This window comes from Sinohyriopsis cumingii, chromosome 15, assembly GCF_028554795.1.
Source record: "Sinohyriopsis cumingii isolate HCF-2022 chromosome 15, ASM2855479v2, whole genome shotgun sequence".
In the NCBI taxonomy this organism is placed as follows: Eukaryota; Metazoa; Mollusca; class Bivalvia; order Unionida; family Unionidae; genus Sinohyriopsis; species Sinohyriopsis cumingii.
In genome coordinates this window covers 68,012,113-68,039,928 of record NC_142975.1, presented here as the reverse complement: position 1 = coordinate 68,039,928, position 27,816 = coordinate 68,012,113, and the positions used below count along the sequence as shown (strand labels likewise).

Genomic DNA, 27,816 nt, shown 5'->3' with positions numbered 1-27,816 from the left:
GTCCCTTTTTTGTCAGAAAGATTCATACTTCAAACAACAATAACAAATTTATTCTTTTAATTGTTGTCTGCCTCTATTAGTTTTGGTAATTATTTTGCAGCTTCTTTATCTCTGCTTTTCATACCATTCTTTCTTGTCTTAATTTTCTTTTGATAATATCCGATGTTTGCTCCAAATACTTTTTGTTTAATTTTGTTTCACACCATTTGTTAAATGACATTTCATCGTCCTAGTGCATCTGCATTTAAGCCTTTCATCAGCAGTGAGTCACTTATGTGTCATATAAGTTATCAAGTATCCACACTCTTATGTTTTAATAAATGCGTTCTGTTTATATCGGCAATAAACACTGTCACGCTTTTACAACTCTTATTTTCTTTTGCAACTATACATTTTACTGTTTCCATTTATCTGCAGGATTGCAATTCCAACTCCGTTTCACCAACCCAGGCGAGGATGAAATCAGAATTATAAAAATTCCAATCTGACTGTTGTGTGTGTTTGTGAGTGTCTGTGAGGTTTCCACTTTTCTATCAGCAGACATTTTAGACAGGTTTATCTGGCACTGTGCCAGTATTCATGAGTGCTGCCATTGTCTGTCACGTGATACATCAGCCATTACAATCTTGCGAATTAGTCTGTCACAGTATCAGCTGCTTTGTGTTTACATTTAATGTTTCTCGATTGTAGATCTTTTTATGTTGGATATAAAATCAAAGAATAAAATAGGTAATGGAACTTCCTGTGCAGTCAGCGGATGTCCAAACAACTCAAGAAAAATAAATATATGGAAAGAATTCTTATGTGAAACAAACAAATCCACAGAAAATGCGTGTTTAGTTCCTTACAAATTTCACATGATTCCACTTTTTGATGACACTTTGTGTGTGCTGCACTTGTTAATGTAAGACCAGATCTGATAAGAGATTCAGAAGATGATTAAATAATGCAATTTATGTATGTTTTGATTTATAAAGTGTCAATATTTACTTAAGGGTTGTTAATTACCTAAACGAATTGTTTATTGCTTTAGTGTCATGGTCAGCTGTTCTTAAGCTATAATTGGTTTTTAGGCCTTGTAATAGTTAACCTGACTTTTTTTTCTCTCCATGTTAAAGCATCCTACAGACTGGTTAACCTGACTTTTTCTATGTTACAGCATCATACAGACTGGTTAACAAAGGCACATGATACTATCGTTAATCAATTGAATGTTAATACATTAAATTCCAAATTGTTTGTTGTACTACGCATTCCAGGACATTGCCAGTTATATTTACATTGTAGCTTGTGAATTACCCTTTGTGTGCCAAATTTTAATCACTAATGTGTCGACAGTTTCAGTGTGCTGGGCTGGGACTGGGCTGATTAGCATCGGTACTCACAGGGTCCTGGTCCAGCCGAGTTTCAGAATGTAAACATCTAGAGAAAAAATATTGATATTAATGCATAAGTAACTGACATAATAATGTGTAACATGATATTCCATATAACATCTAACGCGTTTTAAAAGCATAAAAAATATGTTGAACACATTATCAGCATGAATCAGATATGGAATATTTGTGTATCTCAGTACACATTTGATATGAAGTGTCATGCAAAGGCACGTCATATATTACTCATCCCAATTAAAGGTTCATGCTCTTGTTCGTGCTTACCATCAGACTATCAGATGGTCCTATTCTGGTTCATCAACTAAACGTGACATCATCTTCTTTTAAAAAATTCAAGAAGGCGCAATATCTTTTTTTCTCACAAAGTCATTGTCATATTGAACATCTATAAACTTGTGGTCGTCTTCATTATGCCAGATAAAAAAGTTTACACTTTCTAAACCCTGTGCAAAACAGTTAATTGAACTTGTAAATAAAATCCTCTGCCTCCTTTAACTTTTAGTACCTTTCCATTTTCACTCTTTACAAAGTTTCCACTATATGTGCTCCTCCACTGACACATACAATCCACAGTCACTTACGTTATAACCATTTAAATATAAAAAATTGTTGCTTTAACCTCACTGTCCTGCCCATATTTTGTAAATTTGTTGCCAATAAATTTTGAATATAAATGATCCCTTATGAAATTGACGCACTCAACTGTCTCTTTAATGGGTACATCATGTGAACTGCTAGCTGTAATTCTCAATTTCCGAAAGTCTCTCCGCAAAAGACATTTACACTGACTGACAGTTTCATTTTGCAGTTTATTAATATGATCTGCATCCAGGCGTACATACTTTTGAAAAATGTTAGACATTTCCCACAAGATAAGCTTTCATTACTGCTATCACCTGTACAATTAGAAGGTACACTTGTGAAATTTTTGTTCATTGTTGTTCCTTTCATTTGAAATAAAACTTTAAGTGGTAAATTGTCAACAGCGGTTTTAAACTCTGCTTTTGTCAAATAAAATGGTGTTTCGGGCAATGGGCACTACTTTTCTGTCATCTTTAATAGGATTGTCACCAATTTGTTTTTTTTGGGGTGTTTTTTTTTTAAAATTAATATTTGCAAGGGGTTTCGGTTCAACATTTCTCTTCGTACCTCTGTTCCACTTAGCTGTCTTATCAGTACAACTGACCCCAGTAAGATTATTTCTCACATCATGTTCAATTTTCCACAAGAAAGCACCGACATGACTGCACTAGTGTCCCCCCCCCATACATGTACACCACCCATTCTCAACAACCCCCTCCATGGCACAAATAACTTAAGCTTCGTTTACTTTATTTACTGACTGTGATGAGCGTATTTCTCCTCTCGTGATATGTGTATTAGATTGTTTACGACGCTTCGCAATAATGTAATGGCTGTAGACAAGAAAATGCTGTTAACCGGGACCGAATACTTCTTTGAGTGAGGTAAAATATTTGTGTAATGGACTGGTGTTTGTATAACGTTTTCTTGATCTACTAAAGGTCAATGTTTTATAAAAACGTTCGTTCCAGCCTAGCACTTGACCAAATGAAAACTAAATCGGGATAAGTAACATATAAGAGATTTATTTATGCAAACAATACACAATACAATCACACACACACACACACACACACATATATATATATATATATATATATATATATATATATATATATATATATATATATATATATATATATATAATGCTGTCGGGCATTTCTGCGCACCTACGGTTTCCGTTTCCAATATTGAAGCAAAACGCATACCGAATTCGACTGACTGACGAAAATAAAATGCTGCAATGCTTACCATTTGAAAAGAGGCAATTGTCACCAGAATATTCTGTTCGAAATAAAATTAAGTTTGGACACACAGGATATAACCCCAGTGTTTTTATGACTCGCGATTTGCCGGCCAATTCTGCGCACAGCTTTGAAAAGATTTAATGTTTATCCATGGGGCTACAGAAATGAAATACATTACTTTGGTCTGTTTCTGTCAGCTGAAAAATTGTTAAAGCTACGTTAAAAAATCCAAATCACAACACAAATCACTGTTTCTGTCAGCAGTTCAGTCGAGTAATTAAGTCAGATTTATATATTAAGGGGCCCCGAGTGGCCGAGTGGTCTAAAGCGCTCACCGTTCCGGATCACTGCCATCTCACCTCTGTCTGCGTATGTTCGAGTCCAAGGCTCGGCTAACGTGGGTACGTGGGAAAGCCTGCCAGTAGCTTCTCGTGGGTCGGTGGTTCTTTCCTGGGTTTTCCAGGGTTCTTCCTCCACCAGTTATACTGGCCGCCATATATGGCCTATCTTGTGCTGAAAAATGGCGTTAAACCCTAGAACAACAACAACAACAACAACAGATTTATATCTAGTTTTACATAATTCAACCTATAAAATGCCAATGGCAAGCGATATTAAGCTAACTAAACCGATCTTGTAGACAGTTTTTTTTGGTGTGTAAAGTTTAACATTTAAAAAAAATGCTATTATGTGGAAGAGAAACAACAATGAATGTGTTTACAACGTCTTGTTTATGGGGGTAAAATTACTAAAGAATTTAGAAACTGACTATACGCCGGGAAATTTCGTGAGAATCATGTCCTAGCGGCAAGCTGACGTGTTGGGTAGCAGATGATTTTTTACGTGTGGGTCAACTTCTTGCAAAATTGGAAACTTGGATTAAGATGCAGAATTTTTTAAGGTATACATTTCCAGCTTTTATATAATGTATAAACTGTATGATTTTAACAGATACACAGTAAATATGATTTCTGGGTTACAGGTTCAAGAAGGTCATGGACTGGGTCTTCATGTTGACATTTAGAAATCACATTTTCATATGCATATCGAGTCGAAATGTTGGATTTTTTTTTTCCACTTTATGAATATCACTTTTCTTAATTAAACTAAGATCGTTCTTTCTTGACACAAAATTGTTTTTGACAAAAAATAACACGTGCTCTAATGTTTACAGAAATCACAGACTTGGCGCAGAATTCCCCGACATGGTGGTATATATTTTTACCTATTCACAATTACCTTTGCATATTGATAAGTTGTTTTCATTTCTGAGTTTCTATTTTTATTCACATTGATTAAATCAATATAAGTCACGCTTATGATTTATACATGCAAGATGGTTTAAATGAAGAATTGTAGAACACTAGAAACACAGATTCTTGAACACTGAACGCTCATCAACGCATTGACGTATAGGGGCCCCCGAGTGGCCGAGTGGTCTAAAGCGCACACTGTTACGGATATCTGCCATCTCACCTCTGTCTACGTGGGTTAGAGTCTCGGAATCGGCCAAAATGGGCATGTGATAAAGCTTGCCAGCGGCTTCTCGTGGGTCGGTGGTTCTTTCCAGGGTTTTCCCGGGTTCTTCCTCCATCAATTATACTGGCCGCCATGTATAACCTATCTTCTCTTGAAAAAGTGGCGTTAAACCCTACAACAACAATAACAACATTTACTTACAGGCGCTTGGAAATTAGCGTGGAATAGAATCTAAGTGAAATGACGAACCAACAAGAGGTAATTAAAATATTTTGATATATTTAAAGTTGATCTAAGCCATTATTCTGCTTTAATTAACATTACTACCGATCATAGATCTCTCTCTCTCTCTGGTCGATTTGACTTAACATTTACCATCATTATTCAGGGGTCCAGAGACAGTGTGGTATTTTCATGGATTTTCGCCCTTATCTTGATACGATGGTCAAGAGAGAGAGAGAGAGAGAGAGAGAGAGAGAAGGAGAGAGAGAGATTGGCGGCCTTCTGATATTTTCATATTTAATTTTAAAAAAATCCATTTTTAGAACCTAATGATAGGTTTAAGAAACAACAAGAACATCAGCAAAGCCTTAAAACATTACATGTGTGTGTCCCGTAACCAAGACATTTACCTTACTCTGTCGACCGGCGTTTGCAACGTTGTATCCAGCCCAATTTATTTTTCTCTCTCACTCCAGATTTCAGCATGTTTTGTTCCGTGTGCATGGGAGGGGAGGGGGAAACGGAAAAAAAGAAAATCTTGCGATTAAATTGTGTACCATGCTCAATTCATTTAGAAAACGGGGATTATTATTTCTTTCTTTCGTTATTTTCATACGTCACTAATGATTAATGAGTGGAACTTAACGTTAATATACTTATATATAAGTTCCTGAGAGAACAAGTTGTATGTTTCCCAGGATTATATATATCGTAATAATCTCTGGCCTTCACTTACATAGGACAAGATAACAGTGAAGATCTACATTAAATGTACGTGGTGCTATTTATAGGAAAAGGTCATGTGACCAATAGCCAATCAGATTCCATAGCGCTCGCTGACCAAAAGAGTGCAAATGGCGGATTAGTACGTATTTTGTTAGCGAGTGCATAGCAAAACATTTGAATTATGCAATAAATTGACCATGTCCTGGTGGAATTATACACGATACAAGGTAACTTCATTATAATGCTATGACTAACACATAAAATATGCACAACATATTCATACAAGGTTACCATAGTATACCAAGTCTGTTTATCACATGGTGTCAACACATCGAATAATTGTGTTCCGTTACACAATGCAGGTAACAATATTCACTTGCTAAACGCTGAAAGACGAGTTCTAGATAAGTACATTCTACATATTGCCATACATAAAGCACACCTCTCATCAAGGAAATGATGCATAGTAACTACAATGTAATGGAGGTTATGTTCCCAGTCTGGAAGCGGGAATTTGACGTTACAATGACTATACATTACGCCACAGTTTATACATTTCAAAGGGCATCTAATATTCGCGGATTGTACGATTAGTATTTCCGTTTCTTTGCTTTCCTACACATAAATGTGTTATATCTTCTTTGTGACTGTTACCCAAACAATGGAAAGTACATGTTCTTAAGTTAATATGTGAACATAGATGGAGAAATATGGTAATTTGGACGTTTTTTTCCAAACCGGATACATTATACTATTATTGCTATTGGTCGTTCACTCCAACTTCAATAATACCTGAAGCATTGCCGTAGCCATTGTCTATATCTTTAGTTTATTGCAACCGCTACGTCGGTGTTCAGTGACTCTAAATTTGTCTTAATCGGTCGATGCAGGCGTCTTTATATACAAATACGGTACGTACATGGAAACTCAGACAATCAATCTAAACGCATCCCGCCTCGTGACGTAATTCCAGTACCTCACAACGGGATAGTGTGGTATCGAAAGGACATCATGGCTCTAAATGCTGCTGAATTTACAAGAATTAAACATGTTGAGCATACAATAATGAAAGAGGGACGATGGTACTTAATACATTATACACCAAGGTAACTATATATCATAACATGAAGACACGACATGTTCGATGTGTTTCAATGTGCCGAAAGCGTTGTAAACATCCATAGCGTGACAGGATTTAGGTGGTCTTGGCAAACACCGCTAAGAACTAATACAAAACTACGCCAACGAAAAAGAAAGAAAAAGAAAAACATTTAGGAAAAAAACAGGTATGAAACAGAAGTAAACAGAGAAGAAAAAACTTATTTAAAATATATTTCAGATACAACTGGGAATAAAATAATTATAAAAGTGCTTTTATCAAACTGTGCAAAAAGTTATAATTTGGCAAGACTGTTTCCATTTTTCTAGTACAATCTGTTTCCTTTCTTCCTATCTCTACATCATGTTATAGTCTTTACAAATAAAGATCATGCATTTAGTGTCGAAGAGTATTAGAAACACTAGGAGCTCTTGAGAGCAATACGTTTTAGAAATTAACACAAATCTTTTGCAAAGCACTTTAAGATAAAACTATACGTGGTATACTGATATATATGGAGAACTCGTCCTGGCAGAAGTCGCCCCAAATGGTTGGAGAAGTCGCCCCAAATGGTTGGAGAAGTCACCCCAAAACTTGTCATCCAGAAAACCTATTTAATATTTATGTTTGAAATAAATTATTTAAATGTGTACCTTAGAACAATACTGTTAGGAACAAGAATGTCGCTACATAGTGGTTACCGCATTATTTGAATACACATATGATGTATCTTACTATCTGGTATTGACTCTGTTGTACAAGGAAGCAAAGTCCATACCTGTGCAACTTTAGATGGTTTCGTAAGGGAAACTGAAGCGAAGTCGGACCCGAAAACAAACGAACAACAAAGAAGAATATTTCACTTGTGGGATGTGTTCAGAAACAGAAGTCCTGGACTCCTGGTTTTAAAATCCTAGTGAGATCTCGGTGTATGATACTGATTCAGAGGTGGTATATCACTGTTAAGAATGTTATATAGTCTGCATCATGTCAGTATTTTAATAAAAATGCATTTTAGTTGCTGTTTAATGCCAGTAAGAATCACCATGATATTTATGAGATAATGTTTCAAGGCAGTGTGCAAGATTAGTGATGACTTTAAACCATATATTAACCAGAAATGTAAACTTCACCAGCAATAACAGAGATAGAATTGTTATTTAAAGTGAATGGTTCTCTCCTAAGTTTACTGTTTGCCGTATATGTTCTACCAGGTTTCACCCGTGTATTTTTGGGTTTTTTTTGTGTGCTATTTGAGGCCGCCTTGCATACTTCTAAATATCATATGTGCCATTGGAGGAGATAACAATCTCTGGTTTTTGGTCTCTGATTTTAGCACTCAGGATTTTTAAAAAATAATTGGGATCATTTTCATACACAACAAAATGAAGCGGAAGCACAAAATGAAGGCATTTATGTACACACATCATTGGTGTGAAATATGCAGAAGGAAAGCATTTTAATAATGTAACCATGAAATTGTACATAAAAAACAAGGACATTAAAAGACACAATGTCTTGACTTGGTACATACAAAATGAGGACATTTTCATACATACAGCCGTAACGTAATACATGTAAATAGCGTACATTATTGTACACACAAGCTTGATGGAGTCCATAGAAAAAATTGTAATGGTACATACAAAATGAGGACATTTTCATACACACAGCCGTAATGTAATACATGTAAATAGGGTACATTATTGTACACACAAGCTTGATGGAGTCCATAGAAAAAATTGTAATGGTACATACAAAATGAGGACATTTTCATACACACAGCCGTAATGTAATACATGTAAATAGGGTACATTATTGTACACACAAGCTTGATGGAGTCCATAGAAAAAATTGTAATGGTACATACAAAATGAGGACATTTTCATACACACAGCCGTAATGTAATACATGTAAATAGGGTACATTATTGTACACAAGAGCTTGATGGAGTCCATAGAAATTTTTTTAATGGTACATACAAAATGAGGACATTTTCATACACGCAGCCTTGATGAGTACAACGTTGTGTGTACGATAATGTACTCTATGTACAAGGATATTTTCATACACGCTAACTTTTCAAGGTGCATAAAAATGGGATATATTTTCATACACTAAATTATGATATGGTACTTACAATACTGGGACAAATACATATGACTCCTGAAATTAGACATTTTTAAAATATTTTTGGGAGTGTTTCATATCGAATAGATATTACCATGCATTGGTTTAATAATGGAGGGGATTTAATTAAAGTGGCAAATTAGTATACAAAGGTTCAAAATTAGTTATTTTGTGGGATTTTAAATTTCTTTTGTGTATTCTTGCCAATAAAATTATTTGTATAAATTACTTGTCAATGTATATTGCTGGATAGACATCTCATTGACAGGAATTAAAATTTATACAATATAATTTATGATATTAACTGTATAATATCACTGTATTTATTAATATCATTATTTATTATGTAGTGTATGTAATTCGATTAACACGTCTGTTTCTTAAATATAAATGTGATGTTGGAAGAAAGCCAAAATTACAAATTTTAGCATCAACTACAAACTCCATCTAACTTGCATCTAACTAGATGTGAAATGGTATGAAATTCTGATGGTGCCCTCTATGAATATACTGCTGTTATCGTCATATCATGGAATGATGGTGATCGGTTTAGTTAAAAAGAAATATAACATAATATAATATTGCCCAGGAAAATTCTTGAGATTATTTTAGTCTCATGGTGTTATGTAATGACTTTTGAAAGCTTAGCATTTCCCAGTCAAATGGCAACGATGTCTGTAAGTGTGGAAAGTTTAAAGTGTTTAAAGTGACTTTATTCAGTAATTTGCTTGTCACTTTGTAATAACTTGAGCATTTTTGGCCGGCGGAGTGGTTAACAAACTAACGTAGTTCTTATAACATTAAAACCTTTTGTAACTAAATGTATTGTTCTGTTTTTAAATTCTGTCAAATGTGGACTTTACCAATCGAAGCCAGTGGCACTGTTCTAAGTGGGCATATACTTTTGAAACAGCCGACAAAAGTCTGAATTAATGTGGACTTTACCAATGGAAGCCAGTGGCACTGTTCTAAGTGGGCATATACTTTTGAAACAGCCGACAAAAGTCTGAATTAATGTGGACTTTACCAATCGAAGCCAGTGGCACTGTTCTAAGTGGCCATATACTTTTGAAACAGCCGACAAAAGTCTGAATTAATGTGGACTTTACCAATCGAAGCCAGTGGCACTGTTCTAAGTGGGCATATACTTTTGAAACAGCCGACAAAAGTCTGAATTAATGTGGACTTTACGAATTGAAGCCAGTGGCACTGTTCTAAGTGGGCATATACTTTTGAAACAGCCGACAAAAGTCTGAATTAATGTGGACTTTACCAATTGAAGCCAGTGGCACTGTTCTAAGTGGGCATATACTTTTGAAACAGCCGACAAAAGTCTGAATTAATGTGGACTTTACCAATTGAAGCCAGTGGCACTGTTCTAAGTGGGCATATACTTTTAAAACAGCCGACAAAAGTTTGAATTAATGTGGACTTTACCAATCGAAGCCAGTGGCACTGTTCTAAGTGGGCATATACTTTTGAAACAGCCGACAAAAGTCTGAATTAATGTGGACTTTACCAATTGAAGCCAGTGGCACTGTTCTAAGTGGGCATATACTTTTGAAACAGCCGACAAAAGTCTGAATTAATGTGGACTTTACCAATGGAAGCCAGTGGCACTGTTCTAAGTGGGCATATACTTTTGAAACAGCCGACAAAAGTCTGAATTAATGTGGACTTTACCAATCGAAGCCAGTGGCACTGTTCTAAGTGGGCATATACTTTTGAAACAGCCGACAAAAGTCTGAATTAATGTGGACTTTACCAATTGAAGCCAGTGGCACTGTTCTAAGTGGGCATATACTTTTGAAACAGCCGACAAAAGTCTGAATTAATGTGGACTTTACCAATTGAAGCCAGTGGCACTGTTCTAAGTGGGCATATACTTTTGAAACAGCCGACAAAAGTTTGAATTAATGTGGACTTTACCAATCGAAGCCAGTGGCACTGTTCTAAGTGGGCATATACTTTTGAAACAGCCGACAAAAGTCTGAATTAATGTGGACTTTACCAATTGAAGCCAGTGGCACTGTTCTAAGTGGGCATATACTTTTGAAACAGCCGACAAAAGTCTGAATTAATGTGGACTTTACCAATTGAAGCCAGTGGCACTGTTCTAAGTGGGCATATACTTTTGAAACAGCCGACAAAAGTTTGAATTAATGTGGACTTTACCAATCGAAGCCAGTGGCACTGTTCTAAGTGGGCATATACTTTTGAAACAGCCGACAAAAGTCTGAATTAATGTGGACTTTACCAATTGAAGCCAGTGGCACTGTTCTAAGTGGGCATATACTTTTGAAACAGCCGACAAAAGTCTGAATTAATACGGATGAGAGTTGTTTAAGTAATGATTAGCCCAAGCCAAGCAGAAGTATCACGTGTTCTCTCAGCCCACCAAAGAACGCTGACTTAATGACAAACCTTCAAGATGTTTTGAGTAAACTTGTTTATTGTTGCAGATGACAATTGTTTTTGGTAATTTTCAGTGATTACAAAAACAGGCAGTTATTTATTTATTACGATCTGGAGCATATGTCTCTGTTCTTTTCGTTGGTAGTAGTAGCATGCATTTCTTTTTACATTTTTTTCTTCTTCTTCAAAATATTATTGATAAGCAAAAACCCTTCATTGAATAATCAGTATTTGAATAAGCCATTTTTCTTTTACTCGAGAGACTGTGCGGTATTTTGGATCATATACATGAATGGGTTTTTAACAAGCATCCTTTTAGTTAAGAAACAACTGTCACCCGAAACGACTATTACAAATACATGTACGTGATGAAACAATGCGAACACAGTTTTCAAGGCACGGGAAAAAGATTCATGGTTTTGCAACTGCTGAAATTAATATTATGGTAAATCGTGAAACCGGTATAATGTTTCATTCCTAAATCTAACAACAATAGTTAATCATTAATTGCAATTACTATGCATGTTTTTAAGTTCACTAAAGTGTTTTAAAATGTTAATAGTACCAAATTATACCTTTTCGTGCTTTTTAGTGTCTCTTGAAACATCAAGTAAATAATTTATATTTATATATTTTAAAGAAAAGGTAGTCTCAGTTTTCTTTTTGTATGTGTTGTTAAATAGTAGAGTTGTTGATGAATAATTTTATACTCTGAAAATGATGCGGAATAATAGATGTACAGTAGGCTCTTACGAGACAGTCATTTACAACATTTTAACATAATTCATGTTTTGTTTTACTGCTGCTGCTTCTGGTTGTGGTGATGATGATGTTGTTACGATAATAATGATGACGATTACAGTGATTATCTTATGTTCACAGAATAGTAAGTATACATTTACTCCTAGAGCATAGCCCTGACAGAGTTGACTTTCCTGATACTCAAAATACATTTGTACCTGTTACCACCACACTTTTATCGATTGATGTTAGTACCATATATGTTTTGGTGGTAATTTAATGATTTACTGTGTTCTTCGTGCCTAATTTTAGCACTTTTAGCCCCTTAATGCTTCTTAGTGTGAAGGCGGATTACCGCCATAATTATATGCATGTATTTTTTGATCTTCCTTGATGCATTATTGTAAATGGCTGCTTGCAAGTGCTACTTTCATAATTCTATCAATGTATATTGTGTACTTCATTGATGCAGATTGTACGTGGCAATTACTTTCCTTCTGCATTATTGTCAATGACTGCTTGCAGGTTCGACATTCATAATTCCAGTTATGAATTTTCTATTCTTCATTGATGCAAGCTGTAAATGGCTGCTTGAAAGTGCATAGATCTACTTTCCTTCTGGGTTTTTTGTTTATCTTGCAATTTGCCAACTACTGAATTGATTCTGTATTTTTGTCGTATGGCAAATGCTATGTTAATACAAGTTTTAATATTCCTTTTATAAACTTGCTATATCACAAGTTATACAAATTGCACCTTCCAAAATCATGACTATAATGTAGCATCAAGCACGTTGAAAGTTAGAATCAAGGAAGTTAGCTTAAAAATAATGCCTCATTATGACAACAGATGGCGCTGTGACACGTCATTTCTTACAATACGACTATCCCCTGAACCTAGCAACAAGAGGTTATACCATTTTACGGCATGTTTGGGCGTCTTATTTAAAATATCATTAGAATTAAATTAAAGCAGCTAATGTCTCAAAGTATTAACATTTGGAAGAGAGGTGGCCTATAAGTAGCACAAAACAAATTAAATGTATCAAATTGTATATAATTAGATGTATTTACACAACATTATATTTCCGCTAACTCTTTCCACCCCATTTTATTTGAACATTTTGTCTGTTTAATTTACCGCTGCCGCACGGTGGCAGAATAGGGTAGCCGCTTACAAGCAAGATTTAAGGTCCTAATTTGTTTATAGAGAGAGAGAGAGAGAGAGAGAGAGAGTACATTACAGAGACGAGGATTCTGTTTATTCTCTCAACCCTATGTAATTAAATTTTATTGTTAATATGCAGTTTACAGTGGCAGTTTATATATATATATATATATATATATATATATATATATATATATATATATATATATATATATATATCAATAAGCCAGCAAATATTGTCACTAGTTGTCTGTGACAAGTTTGTCGTATATCCAATTTCATTTTAAATCTCCGATTCCAATACAACAGCAAGATTCAAATGACTTGAAACAAGGACATCACATACAAAGTATATATGCTACAAAAATATGAACTTATTTCATTATATAAGAAAAGAAATTCTAAGACTATGAAATATATTTTCTATATGCAGGGGCGGATTAAGGCTCACTGGTGCCCTAAGCACTGACAAATCTTGGTGCCCCCCTCCAGCAGTGCTCCTTGTGGTACACTTGGGAAGATAACCCTAGGGTGCACCATGATCAAGAAACAGAACATTATGATCAATTTGCACTAGTTTTATCAATTTTTTTTTACCAATCTTCATTCGTTTTTTTTCTTTTCACTCTTTTCTCAACTTTGTGGTGCCCCCTTTGGCCCTGGTGCCCTAAGCACGTGCTTAGTCTGCTTAATGGTTAATACGCCCCTGTCTATATGCAAACATAAAGAGCACTTCCATACAATTATGAGATGCTTTATTTCGACAGATATACAATTGGAAACTACATCTTTTTAATTATTTAAACCGTATTTATCCATATATGAAGCGATATTTATAGTACAGATAAGATCACTGATTGTATGGTACCTCACTGAGAAAACATCAGACTATTTTAATAGCAATTATAAAAATATATTGAATATAAATAACATTGCTACCACTACAGTAACCAGCTCAATTTGTTTTTATTATTACTGCTACAATACAGTACTAAAAGTACTTGATACATTTGGATAAGAAATTGATGTCGTAGTTAAAAATATTAATACAAATGTTTACATGTATCTTCTACAGATGTGATTGTTTTCTGTTAGAAGAATAAGACCCCCCCCCCATACTTTTCTAAAAAACTTGTAAAGTTTTTAAGGCTAGTCACAGCTCAGGCTGTTGTAGTATCCACCACGCCCACCATCCCACATAAACATCTTCATTTGCCTGTGATTTTATCATTATTTTGTCCTGTTTAAAATATAAGTTAATATTATCATGACACAAATATCAGCACAATACAACTATGCAGTAAAGCAAAATTAATAAATAAAAACAATATACAGTCCTATGTTTAGCTTTTCATGGGAAATATAAGAGAAAAAAGTTTAATTTAAACCGGCATTCATAAAAACAACTTTGTTAGATGAATTAGTCTGAAACAAAAATTATCATACAAGTAGGCAATTATAAGGAACAAATACCTGGACTGTCTTGTTACATTGTTCTTATAGATTTATTCACATGAATAATACATGAATGAAGAAAAGCTTTTCACACAATCTGGCTTTTGGATTGGATATACACTCATCGTTGCAAATTCTGAGGAATTAAAACTGTAAATTCTGGATTGGCCAAGACACATTACCTTTTGTGTACCACATACATTTGTAAATTATGACTCAAGAACAGTCAGGTTATATTCCCTAGTCCATTACTGGATCTGTATTCAGTATAAATATACTGTATAAAAATGCTCACTTTTTGATGAATTGATTTTGTGGGCAACAAAAACAAGTTGTTTGCACTTGCTATTAATTTGTTATTTCTGATACTTTGACCGTCACAAAACTATTATATTTATGAACCCGAGATGAAATTGTAAATTTGGCTTCTTCTGCCTAACGTATGTGCCTTGGAATAATGGATAAGGTAAATTCCATAATTTAAATGTCTTAATCACTCAGCACAGAGAGAGAGAGAGAGAGAGAGAGAGAGAGATTCATAAGTTAGTTAGTTTCTTCACAGAATAACAGAAACCACTAGCCAATTTCTGACTGCAGTTGTAAGATATCTGAGCAGAAATCAACAGCTACTTTATACGCATGCAAGTCATTTTAATGTGAGTTATAGGCCCCCAAGTAATATTCCTCAGACAAGACACAAGACTGGGTTTTAGAAATTAAAGCCACACAAGTACCAGTTTGTTACTTTGTGAAAAATGGGGTCATTATGAGAAAATGGAGACATCTGATGTACCTGCTGGTGATGAGTGGTCATTGAGCAATCAATTTGTTGTTCCTAAGTCATATAGACAGGAAATGTATAGTCCAGCCCATACAACTCCTTAAGATGGTCATTTTGGTGTCAGTAGGACTTATCACAATATCCTGAATCATTTTTATTTGCAGAAAATTAAAATTGATGTTTATAAGTACCATAGATCTTGTAGCACTTGTCAAATGGTAAGAAATCCCAATCAGAAGATGTCTAAGGCACATCTGCAACCATTCCTGCATTTGACCATCTGACAAGCCATTTAACAGAAAAATTGTAGACTGTCAGTTCATTACCTAATACCAAGTCAAGCAACCACTACTTGTTGACCATAATGTGTGCATCCTCAAGATTTCCATAGTCTATTCCTTTGAATAGTAAAGCAAAAACTGTTCTAAAAGTTTAGGCAATGTTTTTAACACTTGTTTGCCTCCCCAAATCTGTCCAGCAAATTTTATGTCTGATTATTTCCAACAACTTATACATGAATTAGACATCCAACAGTTTAATTTTTCTATCTGTCACCCTGAAAGTAATGGGGCTAGCTCAAAACTATCCGAAAATACTCTCACCTACCCAGGATACATGTATACCATTATATTGAATCAAACCTTAAAAAGGACAGTGATTAGTAAACTCCTGCATTGCATAATTATCGAGTAAGATCAGGAGAGTTATTTTTCTCCATATTGGTATATATCACCAAATGAAAGACCACATGAATACCCTTAAACAACAAAAAGACTCCCCAAACACCCTCAGCTACCCATGACGCATGTAGGCAATTAAATATAATAAAACCAAATAAAAAGACAGTGATCTGTACAATTCTACTCTGTATAACTATAGAGTAAGATCAGTAGAGTTTATTCTTTTGTTGATAGTTGCTGAAGACTGTCCGAAAACACACTCATCAACCCAGGATACGTGTATACAATTACAATGACTTAATGAAATATGCAGTTTTGGTGCATTCTCTCTCTCTCTCTTTCTTTCTCTCTCTCTTTGATCATTGATAATTCACTAAACTACTTTCATATTGCAAACAGCAACACAATTAACAAGTCAGAATCATGCGTCACTACATTCATATTTCAAAAATTCTTTAAAGCTTTTTTTTAATCTTTAAAGTGACAAAGATCAGCTGAATAATTAGAACCCAACGGTGCTATATTTATATTGTTAAAATTCTTGAACCAAATTATTAATTTTAATTGGTTTGATAATTGTAAGAATTACAATAAATAAAAGTAAAATCTCCTGTAACATATTTTGTCACTGATTATTTCCACTTTTAGAAACAAAAGTTTTAAAGGATGCAAACCAGTTTTAAAGCTGTTTTTTGTATCTTTTTTAAAAATATAAATACATTCAAAGGTTGAGGTTCTGTACATTAACAATGCAAATTAACTACTGGAAATCAATTGTACACTAAATCTAATCTTTCTAATCACAAGTAAACATTTTTAGCATGATACAATCATGATGTTCCACAGTTTGATTATTTCGGTTTCTGCGGCAAAATATGTTCCAAAATGAAGATCGTGATAAGAATAGGAACACCTTTAAGGAATGCTTAATTTTATTAAATGTCTTTTTACCTATAATTTTTTAATGTCATTTTACCTATAAACTTTTTTTTATATATGTGCCATTGATGTTGCTCTGAAATATTTAATTTTCGCGGGATCTTATGTACAAGTGTATCACATGAAAATATAGACATCAGTGAGATGCGTCAAAATGAGTGACGTAGAATACAATCCTTACAACCAGGGTTCTTCTGAAGAGTACGAGGAAATATATCATTGTCATTTCTGATCCTTACTAAAATAACTATTGTTTCCAAAGTAATGAGAGATATCACTAAGAAGTAGATTTCTTAAACGGTGAAGGTAAATACTTAAGTGCGTCAAAACTGGGGTTGAAAATGATGGACCACCCTGCTGTACTGTATGCGTTTTTGTTTTCGTAAGTTGCTATAAATCACTTAGATCTTCGAGAAAGCATATGGTTTTAGAGACTATTAAAACTTTGCTGCTAACGTACACCTTAAAAAGGGGGACTGAAAGAACACAGGTGCTCGACGCGAGCTAGATGTTGAGAAAGAAAAAAAACCCACAATAATCTAAAGGAAAATATAATCCAGAGTGACACAAATACCTTAGATTACCCCCATGGCCCTTTCTGACATAGGACCCTCTCTATCATAATATATAAGAGAGAAACTTTGGTGCACAAATAATGTTACAGGTACTATATAAATATTCTGTGAGAGATTTTATATTTACCAATGTTTCTGTCAGGCTCTGGAATAATTTTTAGTAGAGTAATATTAAATCCATTTTTGTTAATAATTCCTGGAATTGGTGTTTGTTTATGAACAATGTTAAAACGATGTGAAACAAACAAAAAAATGCTTGTTAAGTAGCAAGTGTAACTTATAAAAAAGATTGCTAGATCAGATTAGATCTTATTTGTGCGGAGTTAAGTATGACATGAACGATTTAATTCATGAATTATGTACGATTGATAGCATGCTGACAGATATTTTACCAATGCGAATAAGCCAGTATGAAAATCGTTATAATAATATATCAAGCTGAATGTGTTAGTTATAGCTAAAGATAATACTAATGAAGTTCTTCGAACTCCAATTTTGTCGAAACGTTTATAAACAATATGAAAATTTTGTTCACTATTGGTAATCTGGAACAGCGACCCAAACAAGTAGATTTTGCCACCCGAATAACTTTCTTCTGAAATGTAGGTCTCGGGGATGGTGTTAAAAAATTGATTTCGTACTTGTTAGGAGAAAATTGAGGTCGCTCAAAGACCCCGATGATGGTGATCCAAAATTAATATGTTCTTGTTTTAATGATATCGGGGTCTCTGAGCCAAAAACCTCATATTTACCTACTATCTCTCTCTCTCTCTCTCTCTCTCTCTCTCTCTCTCTCTCTCTCTATATATATATATATATATATATATATATATATAACAAAGTGGGCCATAAGTACACAGAGATCCAACATTTTACAAAGTGGGTCATAACAACATAGAGAGCCACATTATATAAAGTGAGCCATAAAAATAAAGAGAACCACATTATACAAAGTGGGTCATAAAACAAAGAGAGCCATAATATACAAAGTGGGCCACACAAACAAAGAGAGCCACATTATACAAAGTGTGTCATAAAACAAAGAGAGCCATAATATACAAAGTGGGCCACACAAACAAAGAGAGCCACATTATACAAAGTGTGTCATAAAACAAAGAGAGCCATAATATACAAAGTGGGCCACACAAACAAAGAGAGCCACATTATACAAAGTGTGTCATAAAACAAAGAGAGCCATAATATACAAAGTGGGCCACACAAACAAAGAGAGCCACATTATACAAAGTGTGTCATAAAACAAAGAGAGCCATAATATACAAAGTGGGCCACACAAACAAAGAGAGCCACATTATACAAAGTGGGTCATAAAACAAAGAGAGCCATAATATACAAAGTGGGCCACACAAACAAAGAGAGCCACATTATACAAAGTGGGTCTCCAACATTATACAAAGTGTGTAGTAAGTATCGAAAGATCCAGCAGATTTGGGGAAAATATATACTTACCGTTAATACGGTGCCTCAGTGTGTCCATGAGTAATGTACTTTGCACCATTTCCTCGACATAGCCGATAATGTGAGTTAAAAGTGCCACTAAATGGCAACCAGCCTACAACGTGCTTGATACATACGGGAAATTTTAAAAGACAAAACAGGAAACGGCGACTTTATACAAAAATGAGGTTTTAGCTCCTTCTGTCACAAACATATTGTTAAAATAGGATCGAGCATTTATTGTTGAGGGATTATTGTAGGTTAAAGACTGGGTTACATAAAATATCTCAAATATGTAACATTGTCGAAATCCCCAGAACTTTAAAGAATTAAGACTGTTTTTGCTCATTATTACTATAATTGATTACCATAATAAAAAAATAAATAAAAATAAACCCCATTTATCGCATCAGTGAACGCTCATTGTGAGTTTCTAAGCGTGTAAACATAACGCAATAGTTTGTAACCACAGTAAAGCAACAATATGGGATTTTTTGGTGGTATATTTCACTCAGATCGTTTGTTAACCATTTTGTGGAGCTTGGCTGTGGTTATGTGGTGTCATTGTTACAAAGAGATTCTAACCGAAGTTGATCTTTGTTTAGACAAACAGGCAAGATTTTGGACACTAGACCGACATATTTAGTCACAGCATATGAGTTGAAGCAAGAGATTCCCGTTTACTTCCACAATATCCACCTTTTCTCCCCGTACATTTGACTTTGTTTCTTATATGTCTTTTTCTACAGGCACATTCAGTCAGATTGCCATCACAGCCATCGTTAGTTTCCTTCATGACTAATGATCGGTTGTTATGCACGGCTTTGTTTTCTCTGCGCTCTAACCGGGCCGTTTTGTGGACGAGAGGTATAGTCTTATGACGTCATTTTTGTCGGACAATGCTTAAGTAATGCTTTTATTGGCTGTGCATAAACAATATGGCAGAAACATGGTGGCGGGATGTTTGGGTATAGGAAGGTGTGCCTTTCTGGCCATATTCTATACGCTTACGCAGCATAGCGGACATGAGTTTCGCCATCTTTGTCCCTGCAATGTCTTTTCGTATATAAACAAAACTATGATTTTTGGAAAATCAATTATTTGTAGGGATATATAACCTTGTTCACAACGCCAAATCACATGATAGTCGATATTGTTAAATTAAAGTGGTCTCAAAATATTGCCCGATTGACATAAACTGTGGTGCGTGTATGTGCTGTGACCATAAAGCTATTTCCCCTCTAAATGGTGGCTGGATGAGTTATCGACTTTGTGGTGAAATGAATATGTCATATTTCGAAATTAGCTCCAAGGAAACTAAACACCTAGAATTAGTCTGGTCTCCTTGACCTAAAGGATATTCATTAAAATCGTGGTTTTGTTCATCCCAAAAAATGGCTGAGAGTCTACTCCAGTTTTTTATATAGAAGAAAGGTGCGATTTCCTAAATAAAGAATTTAATCCCGACAAAATAAAACGAAAGAATTGAATTGCTTTTACTTCTTGTTTTCTCAGGAATCACCATAAACTATTTGATAGTACAGATATTAGAATCTATAACGATTCCTTCTCACCACTTATCGAGCTCGTTTGTATTAATATTACAATGTTTGGCGCCTTGCAAAAGGTCCAAAAATTGCATTTCGTGTCTCGATATTAAATATTGTTACGTGTAGGCTCTTACAAAATGTAACAAGAAAAGAGTGAAAACAACAAGCTTTGTAAAAAAATAATTATTTCCCTAGAAAAAAAAACAAGGTCAAAATGAGACAAATAACTTACGGTTTTGCAAATCAAATCCAAAAATAATCCAAGAATTAAAAAGTAGAAGTCATAGTAATAAAAGTCCTAATGAAACTGAGTTCGATCCCGATGACATCCAAAATAGAAGGCGATGACGTATGCTGGGGTCAGCGTCGCACTGACGAGTCAACAGTTCTTTGTTGAATCACATGAAATTATATTTCATTGTTTGAATTCTGTGGAAATTTTAATAATTGTCCTTGTCCAAGAATAAATTTAGAGCACAAGTATTTCTAGGGAAAATAAATTCTTGGAATCCAAGTAATTTGAAGAAAACAAAAATAATTAGCCCCAAAACTGGTCAAAACATAAAACACTGTAACTTTTCAAGTGTTAAGGCAAGTAACGACTATTCTTTCTCAAAACATCAATAATAAATCTAGCTACGAAGCAAAACAGATGCCCGGATGTGGATCAGTCCTCTTGAAAAACCTAACTGATACATGTTATTTGTCACGTACTCCAAATATGGTCTCGAATTCACTTTATGAGAAAGATTTTAAATTTTTTAAAAGACAATTGTTTTCTTCAACTCTTTCTGGTTCTGAATCAAGGTCAGGAACTAGGATAGCATTAGATACAAAGTTTCTATTATTAGTTGTTTACAGAAAGACAATCAGGTCAAACAGAACTGAACTGAATTTCTAGACAATGTCAAATCCAGTAAATAAAGTTACATTACAATAGAATAAAAAAAACTAAAACTAGCAAACAAACAATTAAATTATACCAGATATAAATTAAATCTAATATACATAACACTATAAGAAGGTTATTTTTTTTACAGTTTTGATATTATATCAATTATTGCAGTTCTACACATATTACTGTTAGCTACTTATATCGTTTTGTCTAATTGGATGAGTATATACATTTAAATGTCCAAAACGTAGATACATGTTTTTGTACGTATGTCGATGTTTTAATTCACTATATGGGCTATTTTCCCCACTGCTGCGTAATGCTCTAGGTGAAAACATGATCAACCGAATGAATGTAGTGAAAAAGATTGAGGATTCACTGGAATTAAGCAGATAACAAAATGAATATAATTCATTATATAGTTGCCAATGGAACTGATCCTACTATGTTACCTTTGCACGCAAATCGAGCGTTTGCACCAGCAAATGCGCATATGGAGTCACAAACCTTGGTCCAACAGGGAACAAGTTCAAATTCATCCCCTTTACGTGTCCACGTGACCCTTGTATACCTCTGGAAATGCTTGTAGATGATTTTCGACATGCAATTTGGATCCACCTCTTCTAAAAACATTAAAATTATTGGTTTCTTCTCCAATTCTGCACACAGGGCCTCAAAATCACAATAATGACTTCTACAGAACGCCTCAGACACAACCAGTAGCACAACACAAGAAGTTTCCGTGCAACGGATGATTTCTTCTAATATGTATTTACCTGGTTCGAAATGAATATCGCCGATACATACGACGTCATCATTTAAAGCACCAAGCCTTTCACTTAAAGCTTCTTTCAGCTGATCAAGAATATATCTGTACACGAAATCTCGATCATTGCTACAAAAGGAAAGAAATACTAGATGTTTATTTGGCGGATCTTCCTTTCGGTACCTTTCAATAAGAAATTTGATATGTCGCAATTTTAAATACCGCCGGTAGGTGCGAATTAGGATCATTCCAATGATTGCAACAATTCCTGCGCTGAATAAAGGTATTAGGGTAGCCATCAGAATTATTTTAGTTCTTTCACAGAGTTGTTCTGTGTCCCTCAGAGTGTTCTCATTTATCTGAAGTACGTTTTTCTGCATCTCACAAATGTAACTTTCTCTGTCCGCGAGTGTAACTTTGGTGATAAGAATCCATTGGATGAAACTTTTCGTGTCGCATTCACACTTGAAAATATTTCCAGTTAAATTGACTGAAAATTGTCTGACATGTGACTGATTTGATTCCATTTTAAAACTCATACTATCAAAGGTACGTAAGAAATATGAGTCCATGAACAAGATCTTATTATAGCTAATATCAAAATACTCCAATTCGCTTAAATGTTCGATACGGAAAAGCTGGCTGTTTAACAAGTTATTACTGAGGATGATTGTTTTAAGTTTTCTGTTATTTAGGAAAAAGTCTCTTGGCAGTCTGTTCAACTTATTAAATGATAAATCGATATATGTGAGATCTAAATTATGAGCAAACAAATCCACAAATTCAGTATAATTTTCCATAGCGCCTAAATTGTTTTGTGTCAGTGAAATCCACTTCAGAATGGTTAGATGAGACGTAAGGTTTAAACTTAAATATTCCAAACCATTATTAGATAAGTCTACCTCATGGTACATCGGCATATGTCGATCAACGTTTATATTTAAGAATCGAATATTGTTATTCTTCAGTTCGATACGACTCCTAACGTCTCGCTTGCAGTTTCGACTTTCGTAAATAACATTCTCTTGGGTTACTGTCTCTGAAATGATGTTGTTCATTGTCATATTACTAGCCTGAAATGGTGGGAAGAAACAATCATAGACACCGACAGCATCTCTAATATTTGATGAAAGGACCAACCAATTCATTCTTGCAAAGCTTATGTCGAAAAGCTGCAGATTTGGAAACACATCTTGCGTAAATGCCATGTCGAAATAAAACACGAAGCTGGTCAGATCAGTGTCTACCATCCGCAGTTCTTCCAGAGAAGATCCAAGTAGGGAAAGGGCTCCTGGGTCTATCTTTCTAAAATTTGCTTGTGAAAGATCTAACCGTTTTATACTGAAACGTTGTAACGTAAGGAAGAACGTTTCATTCAACTCTTCTGGTGTCACAAACCTAGCCAAGGACCGGAGGTTCAACTCGTCCAGATTGTTGGTAAATTCGCTGACTCTCAAAGCATTTATAACCACATAAAATGGTAGTAAAAAGTTTCCAGAGAGGTCGAGAGTTTGCAATTTTGTTAGATGAGTCAAAGCGTTGATGTTAAGGCTGTATAAAGTGGGAAAGGAAATCTTGAGATGAGTTAAATTTCTCACGTTCCGAAAAGTATAGCCGTCTACCCATCCGACACTTCCGCCATGGAGGTAGAGTTTTGTCACATTTACCCATTGGACATGATTGAAGTGAAATTGATCAAGGTGTTCGTATTCTATATCTGTTATATTTACAACTCTCGTATTGAACGGAAGCGTGTCGGGAATTCTGCCTCCACAGCTAAGGTTCAAATTTCCATCATCAACATCACAATCACATGCCACAGGGCAGTCAGAATTCGCATACGCCATGGAAACCAACACAAAGAGTGATAGGGTGATGCTTTCTTCGTACGATTCAAACATTTCTTGTCCCTCGAAAATATCTCTTTCTGTTAATAATAATAATAATAATAATAATAATAAGAAGAAGAAGAAGAAGAAGAAGAAGAAGAATCGTCATCGTGATCATCATCATCATCATCTAATAATAATAACAATAAAGCGATGGCTGCGAAGGTAAGAATAATAATAATAATAATAATAATAACTTGATATTTACTTTTATATTTTCACTCACTATATGTTGACATTTTTTTAGTCACCTGATCTTTACTTTATATATTTGCAAATAAATTTAATTAATATTTTTACTCACTTGATGCTAATGTGGGTTTCGTTTCTATATTTTATTCTTATTTAACCTGGAGACCGCTCCGGTGGCTCAGCATTAAGAGGTTGGTGTTAGGACTTGTCGGCCTGGTGTCAGGATAATGTGACTGGGTGGGACATGATGCTGCATGTCTGCTGCATGATGGCCAGTGCTAGACGTCACTGTAAACTGCCACACTGCAGACATCGTAGCGACATGACTGAAAAATGATTAAAGCTACGTTAAAAATCTAAATCACACACACACACACACACACACACACACACACACACATTTCACTTGGAATATATATGCGAACAAGAATTAAATTCCGTTATGTTTTCTTGCATTTTGGCATTTATAGATTGCTAACGGAGCCTTTGTAGTTTGCTTTCGGAGCATTTACTGGCCTTCAGTCACCTTAAATTTGACATAAAACTTATTCCCTATTTCATTTTAAAGTAAAGAAAATTCTAACCTCACGTACTTGATGCCCTTGTTTTAAAGAGCCAGTCGATGGTAAAGTTTACGAATAATGCCTATGTATTATAATAAATCAGTGGCACAATCGTTTCAGTTTTGGTCCACTAACTCTTTATACAGGTTGTCTGATAGACTACCACAAAAAACATAAAAGTAGTCAACAGGCTCAGGTACAGACAGTTACCTGTCTACTAAAACTCAGTACGAACACAGGTAAATTAAAACTACGTTTAATAATAGATGATTTACACTATCCTCTTTCTTGTTAGAGTCATACAGAAGTCTCTAAGAAGGAAAATGACCTAATACGTCTTTCGTTTCAAACTGGTTTTACCTTTGTAGGTTTTCAGCTAGAGTTGCATGTCTTAAATAACAGTAAACTTTCATATTTTGAACAAGTTAATGGCTCATGTGAGGAGTTATAATTCTTTGTTCCGTAAATTTTACTTCCGCTTGCAGCCCAAAATAGCAGTTTCAAGATCTAGTAAAAATATAGAACGTTGCCTGAAAAAGTAAACAGTAGTGTCGGAAGTAAATCTTTCTCGCACATCAATATTTACAAGCTGTTCAGCTGAGATGCTTATCATTAAAATGTATAAGATACATATGGCTCGTGTGCTGTTAATTCTTTTTTGAAAGTAGAGTTAAATAACAATTGCAGAAAGAACACTTGTACAGATTGTGTGCAATCATTAACTGTGTTTCTGATCTTTATTATCTCCCCTTCTGCCCGGTAAAGTTGTTTCATACTCAGCGTTGGTTCAATGTACTGTTGTATACAATCCAGCTGAAACATATTTATTTAAGCACGAAGACAAGAAATGTTGCTATGCATAGTGAACTGTGGAGATGGCCATTATATTACTGTGCATAGTGAACTGTGGAGATGACCATTATATTGTTGTGCACAGTGAACTGTGGAGATGGCATTATATTGTTGTGCATAGTGAACTGTAGAGATGGCCATTTTATTATTGTGCGTAGTGAACTTTGCAGCTGTTCATTATATAACTGAGTACATAGTGAACTGTGGGGATGACAATTATTTTGTTATGCATAGTGAACTGGGGATAACTATTATATTGGTGTGCATAGTGAACTGTGGGGATGGCCATTGTATTGTTGTGCATAGTGAACTTTGCAAGTGGTCATTATATTAATGAGGAGAGTGAAATGTGAGGACGGCCGTTATATTGATGTGCATAGTGAACTTTGCAGCTGGTCAGTAAAGTACTGTGTATAGAGAACTGCGGAGATGGGTATGATATTGCTGTGCATAGTGAACTGTGGGTATGGCAATTATATTGCTGTACATAGCGGACTGTGGAGATGGCCAATATATCTGATTAGATGCATAATATTTTACAATACAGGCGTCATAGAATATCTTCTAATAATTGTAACTTGAAAAAAAGATCTCATTATTTCATTAGCTTAACCTACAGGAATGCGTAATTCTGGACATTATGTCTCACATGTACTTTCTAAATAGTATTTTTGGGTACAGTTGCAGGATACATACTGTAATGAATTTGAATAATTTTAATTATATTCAAACATCTTGTGCATCATTGCTTATAAGAGGTTATGTGGTTGGGGTTGGGGAGTGATATGTGTGAAAATCCAAAACGTTTTGTTTCATAAGGGAATTAAATATGATATGCTACATGCAAATTATCTTGATTGCATTACCTTTAAAAGACGAATAAGAGTGTAAGAGTTTACATTATTTTGTATGTTGAACAAATTATCAATTTGACTTGTTTCATAACATTCCACTTCGTAACAGAAAGTATACATTGTCGTTATTAAAAATTTACATCGGTTGTTATTCTACTGATACCATAGGTCTAATCACAACAAAGCTCGAAAACACGTGCTTATATTAATAGGTCAACCTGTCCAAAAGTAATGGTGTGCTTGAGTGTGTGTGTGTGTGTGTGTGTGTGTGTGGTGCTTGCATACTGAAATATAGTACGAATCCACGTAAGTCACTACTCTCTTTCTCCGAGAGTTGTTCAGCGTGATTCAAAATTATTTTCTTGTCATCATAACTAGGACCACCAAGTCACGCGAGCAAAAAGCTAAAATCAAGGCATTAATTTAATAATATTTCTATTTATACCATTAACTCAATACTTACCTTAGTTAAATTTCTGAATCTGTTCACCATCATCCCTTTGTTTCAATATTTCTTTTAGATCAGCAGATATTGCTTCATTCGCTGTAGTCGTTAAAAAAGCTTAATGAGTAAGGAATAAGGAAGTAATGAACGCTAATATGGGTATTGTTAATATAGTGAGTCTGATTGGCTACATGTAAATACAAAGGGCATAGCGTTTTTATCATTCAAACTAGATTTTTCCGCTCAAAAGCTGCGATGCATTACATAGCAAGGCAGCTAATTTAATATAGGGGGATGTAAATCAGCATTATCTATTTCGTGTAGGGACATGTAAATCAGTATATCTATTTCATGTAAGGACCTGTAAATCAGTAAATCTATTTCGTGTAGGGAAATGTAAATCAGTATTATCTATTTCATATAGGGATATGTAAATCAGTAGATCTATTTCATGTAGGGATATGTAAATCAGTATTATCTATTTCATGTAGGGAAATGTAAATCAGTATTATCTATTTCATGTAGGGAGATGTAAATCAGTATTATCTATTTCATGTAAGGAAATGTTAATCAGTATTATCTATTTCATGTAGGGAAATGTAAATCAGTATTATCTATTTCATGTAGGGAGATGTAAATCAGTATTATCTATTTCATGTAAGGAAATGTTAATCAGTATTATCTATTTCATATAAGAAAATGTACATTAGTATTATCTAT

The 27,816-nt window shown here is 34.6% G+C and overlaps 1 protein-coding gene and 1 long non-coding RNA gene across 2 annotated transcripts; both read right to left on the bottom strand.

The window, feature by feature from the left end:
* Window positions 1–147: 147 nt before the first annotated feature.
* Window positions 148–27,213, bottom strand: LOC149782001 (uncharacterized). The gene is made up of 3 exons (XR_016414194.1): window positions 27,115–27,213; window positions 24,495–24,708; window positions 148–1,422 (listed from the first exon to the last, which is right to left on the bottom strand). It is a non-coding gene; the product is annotated as an uncharacterized LOC149782001 (long non-coding RNA).
* On the bottom strand, window positions 18,821–24,213 carry LOC149782002 (uncharacterized). The gene has a single exon (XM_089933405.1). It carries the CDS (start codon window positions 24,200–24,202, stop codon window positions 21,950–21,952), a length of 2,253 nt encoding a protein of 750 aa, XP_089789531.1. The 5' UTR covers window positions 24,203–24,213; the 3' UTR covers window positions 18,821–21,949.
* Window positions 27,214–27,816: the final 603 nt, after the last annotated feature.